Source organism: Orycteropus afer, unplaced genomic scaffold, assembly GCF_000298275.1.
Source record: "Orycteropus afer afer isolate SDZICR_OR568_19922 unplaced genomic scaffold, OryAfe1.0 scaffold00152, whole genome shotgun sequence".
NCBI classification, from domain to species: domain Eukaryota; kingdom Metazoa; phylum Chordata; class Mammalia; order Tubulidentata; family Orycteropodidae; genus Orycteropus; species Orycteropus afer.
Genome location: NW_006921739.1, coordinates 420,998 through 425,657, shown reverse-complemented (window position 1 = coordinate 425,657; position 4,660 = coordinate 420,998). Strand labels below are relative to the sequence as shown.

General features: G+C 38.1%; 1 protein-coding gene across 1 annotated transcript in view; it reads right to left on the bottom strand.

Moving 5' to 3' along the window:
* DNASE2B (deoxyribonuclease 2 beta) overlaps window positions 1-4,660 on the bottom strand; it is an 18,968-nt gene that overhangs the window by 8,471 nt on the left and 5,837 nt on the right. Inside the window, exon 3 of the mRNA XM_007946160.1 lies at window positions 703-784. Coding sequence (XP_007944351.1) covers window positions 703-784 — 82 coding nt within the window. The remainder of the gene's footprint in view (window positions 1-702; window positions 785-4,660) is intronic.

Genomic DNA, 4,660 nt, shown 5'->3' with positions numbered 1-4,660 from the left:
TGAAAATTTACAGAGCAAATACACTTTCCATATAGCAGTTCACATACACTTTGTCTCATGACGTTGACCATAATTTACCACAATGCAACATCTCCCCTTCTACTTCCTCCTGATAGTTACCTCTTCCCTGTGCCCATCCCTCCATGCACTTCTGCCCCCTGAGCTGTCTCCCTGTGCATAAGCAGCCCTTCTTTCTCTCATGATTGTTCTCTCCAAGGAGTGTAGCTATCTCAGGTAAATGTTCAACTCATATGCCTGTCTATTGTTTGGTTGGAAGCCACAGGCGTTGGTTCAATTCCAGACCTGAAGGACAGCTAGGGGCCATAGTCTCAGTGGTTTCACCAGGCTCTGTGGGACCAGCAAACCTGGTCCCTGGTCCCCCCTCTTTTTTTTTTTTTTTTAAATATATTTGCTGGCTGGTGTTCCCAGCAGTCAGCACTTGGACTTGGACTTCCACTATAACACATATATTAAAAAATATGCTCAGAAATAAAATGGGATTTGTGAAAAGGGAATTGCCAAGTCAAAGTGTAATGTAACCTGTGATATAGAAACCACATTTCAGTAACTCAAAATAAACCATTAAAAAGAAAAGTCATGCTATCTTTGCAGTTTAGATATGTATGATGAAATGTTTGCCAAAAAAAAAAAAAAAAATGTTGATTTCCGGTAGGAAAGAGAAACTAAGGGCCTTTGTCATACCTTTAGTGTGTCCAAACTTTCTGCTGTAATCCACGGATGTGGGAACTCCATCATTGTATATTAAATAGGCTGTGTTGTTATTCTGCAGGAACATATTAGGGTTATAATGGCATAAATCTCCCAGCTACAAATGCTCACAACATTTCTACCAGTTACTCAGCCTGCAATACAGAGCTTTCATTAATACACATCCACTTCCCTGATAGGCAGCTTGCCCATCAATATGAATTGTGTGACATGCAAAACAAGGGAAAGGAAGTCAATTATCAGCCATGCATGATTTCCTCTTTTGACAGGAGCCCTATGCATTGTGTCATGATGTGTGAGGATGATATTCTGATTTCTCTTGGTTGTTTTGGACCTCGGTTTCTGATTAAGAAACCAGTGTATAATAAAAGAGTACTTAAATATTTATTCAGGAAATGAAGTAGGTACAACCAGCCAAGAATTACCCCTGAGTTTTTTTCCATTGATATTATAGGCACAGCGCAGAACTGCCTGTCAGGATCTGATTTCCTCTGTCTACTTTGCGCTTCACTGCTTGGCCAAGCTTTGTGTTTAATCAAAATTACTCATGATATGCTCCCCCTACCTCCCTGGTATGAGAGGATTTTTCTTTAATCCATTTGTCAGTGTCTTTTCACTTTTCTAACTGGATATTTCCCTGCTTTGAAAGGTGGTGAAGTAAAATGTGTGGTATTGAATTTCCTCTAATAAGGCAAACAAGAAACAGTTGGTCAAATTTTGAGCCAAATGAGGCTAATATTTTGAAAGTGTCTCTTTGTCATGCTTTGAAAACTTGCCTTTATCTGTATGGGTGGCTTCATTTCATCTGTGTCATGATGTGGTGACTTTTTGATGCCAATAACGTTGGTATTAAAAAGTCTCAGTGACATAATTAAAAGCAGGAAAGGACACACATTTCCTTTAAAATGTCCTTACTTTTCTTCCAAGGTGGGTGGGGGAGAGTCAATAATTGAGTCTCTCATAGTTGCTTAATTATTTGATGGAATCTAAAAATGTATTTTTTAAAATGGGCAATATATTCTATGTAGCATTCTTGGCTATTGTGTTTAGGAATATCCACAAAATGTAAACTATTTTCTTACTCTCATTTTCCATAATCGGTTATAGCTGCTAAATGGCATTTGTATTATCATCCATCCCCTGGAGAACTCTAACAATTAGTTATTCTGTGGCCTCTCACTGAATGTGGTCATGAGGCCATTGTGTGCCTTTGAGGTATAATGTGGAGAGGCTTTGAAAGCTTTCTTTTTAGAATAGATGAAGGTTACTTTCTAACCAAGAGGGTAACAATTAGCTAAGGTTAAATATGTTGTAACCCTGGTAGGAAGAGAAGTGATTTGATAAGAGGGCAGATCATGGACTTAAAGATAAGGAAGGTCTAGGTGTATGCCTTTATTCACTTGGCACATATTGAGTATTATTTTGGCTACTGGATGGAAAACAAGAGGGATACAGTTTCTGCCCTCAGTCTAGCATAGAAAATAAACAGGCAAGTTTAGACAACTGCCATATCATTTGGTAAGTGTTATTATAAAGGTATATCAAAGGCTCTTGTTTGCAAAGGTGATTTTCTTATGTGCAAAAGAAGGAAAACAATTTCAGATGTAATCCATATATTGGCCTAAGGCACTTTTACATTGAGATTCAAAACCAGTTGTCTGATCTAGAGTCCTACTCTCTGTCACAAGTTGAATTTCAGGTTGAAGATAGGGAGGTGGTAAGATTCTCAGTAACTTCTGAAACATAGTTCCAACTTCCAAAGAACTCACTCTCACCTGGATGTCACCTGTTGTTGTTGGTCCCTTCTTTTGTCTCTATGCCCATCAAGGATGGATGTCAGCTCCTTTGCTGTCATTTTCTTTCCAGAATAAATTACTCATGACAATTGTGTGTGAGATTTTACTGAAGGCTTGAAATGGTTGAAAGTTTTGACATTACCATGTTGCCCTGTCCCCAATCTCCCTCCAAATTTCTCACACTTTTTAATTTCTGACCCCCTTTCAGCTTTGTGTTCATTTTGTTTTGTTAAGCAATTGATCTCTCTCCCATGCCTAGGCTCTTGGGTCTACCTCCAAAGATAATTATTGTATTCTGCCAAACTAAAACCATCTATTCCAAAATAGAGTAAATGGCAGAGGCTTTACAATGTTACTCTTTCCCTCTTCCCCCCAGCAGGCTCTGTGATTGGGAAGTGAATGATGTTGGCATTTATTTTCTCTCTGCTGGATTATGCGCCCCAACCCCAACCCCAACCCCAACCTTGGAAGGCAGAAACAGCTGAAGGCAGTTTGATTTAAAATAACAATCTGTTTATTCAATGCAGGGTTGTTGTTAAGATTAAATAAAATAAGATTAAATAAAAAATACTTGGCACATCAATACATTCAAAGAGTTTATAAATACTTTATAACTTAAGCTCTATAGGCTGATAGCAGTGAATAAAATGAAGATGACCACACAGTGGCAGTTCCCCACACATTTTGAGTAAATATTCAGATACACATGTGTAGTGGTGCTACAGGATAAATTAGTTAACATGTATATATATATATATATATATATATATATGTATGTGCGTGTGTGTATATGTTATTGTTATGTGCCATTGAGTCAGACCCGACTCATGGTGACCCCTCCTTGGGTTTCCAAGGCAGATCACTAAGGAAGTAGATTGCCAAACCTTCCTTCCAAGGAGTGGCTGGTGGGTTTGAACTGCCAGCCTTCTGATTAGCAGTTAAGTGCCTTAGGCACTATGCTACCAGAGCTCCTGTGTGTGTGTGTGTGTGTGTGTGTGTAAGGTCTAGCACAGAGCTATCATCTTATTTACTTACTACTCTAAAATTATTGTTAGGAAATGCATAAGTGAGTGTAACAGGATGTCAATTATTACTCTGTTTTACTTGTCATCCCTGGTTGCAAAGGAGTATCTTGTCAATGAACAGCAGATGGTGTCTGGAATATTGGGAAACTGCCCATATTGAGCCAGCAGGCCTACTTACAAGTCATCCACCTGTGTCTGATTATCTGAATGTACTTTCTTTCTCTGGTTAGCTCATTGGCTTATGAAATTCAGATAACAGGTTTAGTTTTCATTCAGGCAAGTTAGTTCTAGGGCCTTGAACTATATATATATACCCTTAGCTGTCAACCTACCATTGAAAATAATTAATCAAAAAGAAGACCAGTGGGACCCTTTGCATGGGTCAGCAAAGATTCATCACCACTATGGCATAAAGATTCATACTTCATATGAACCTAGGAAAATTGGAATTTGTCAAAAAATGAAATGGAATGCATGAAGATCAATATTGTAGGCATTAGTGAGCTGAAATGGACTGGTTTGGGCCATTTTGAATCAGACAACCATGTGGTCTACTATACCAGGAATGACAAATTGAAGAGGAATGGCATGGCATTCATCGTTACAAAGAAAGTTTTAAGATTTATGCTGAAGTTTAATGCTGTCAGTGATTGGATAATATCCATACACCTACAAGGAAGATGTGTTAATGCTACTATTATTCAAATTTACACACCAACCACCAAAGCCAAAGATGAGGAAATTGAAAGTTTTTACCAACTTCTGCAGTCTGAAATTGACCAAATATGCAATCAAAATGTGTTGATTATTACTGTTGACTGGAATGCAAAAGTTGGAAACAAAGAACAACTGGTAGTTGGAAAATATAGCCTTGGGTATAGAAATGATGCTGGAGATCACATGATAGAATTTTGCAAGACTAATAACTTATTCATTGCAAATGTCTTTTTCAACAACATAAATGGTGGCTATAAACATGGACTTCAACAAATGGGGTACACAGGAATCAGATGCACTACATCTGTGGAAAAAGACAAAGGAGAAACTCAATGTTTTCAGCCAAAACAAGGCCAGGAACTGACTGTGGAACAGATCATCAACTGCTTAAAT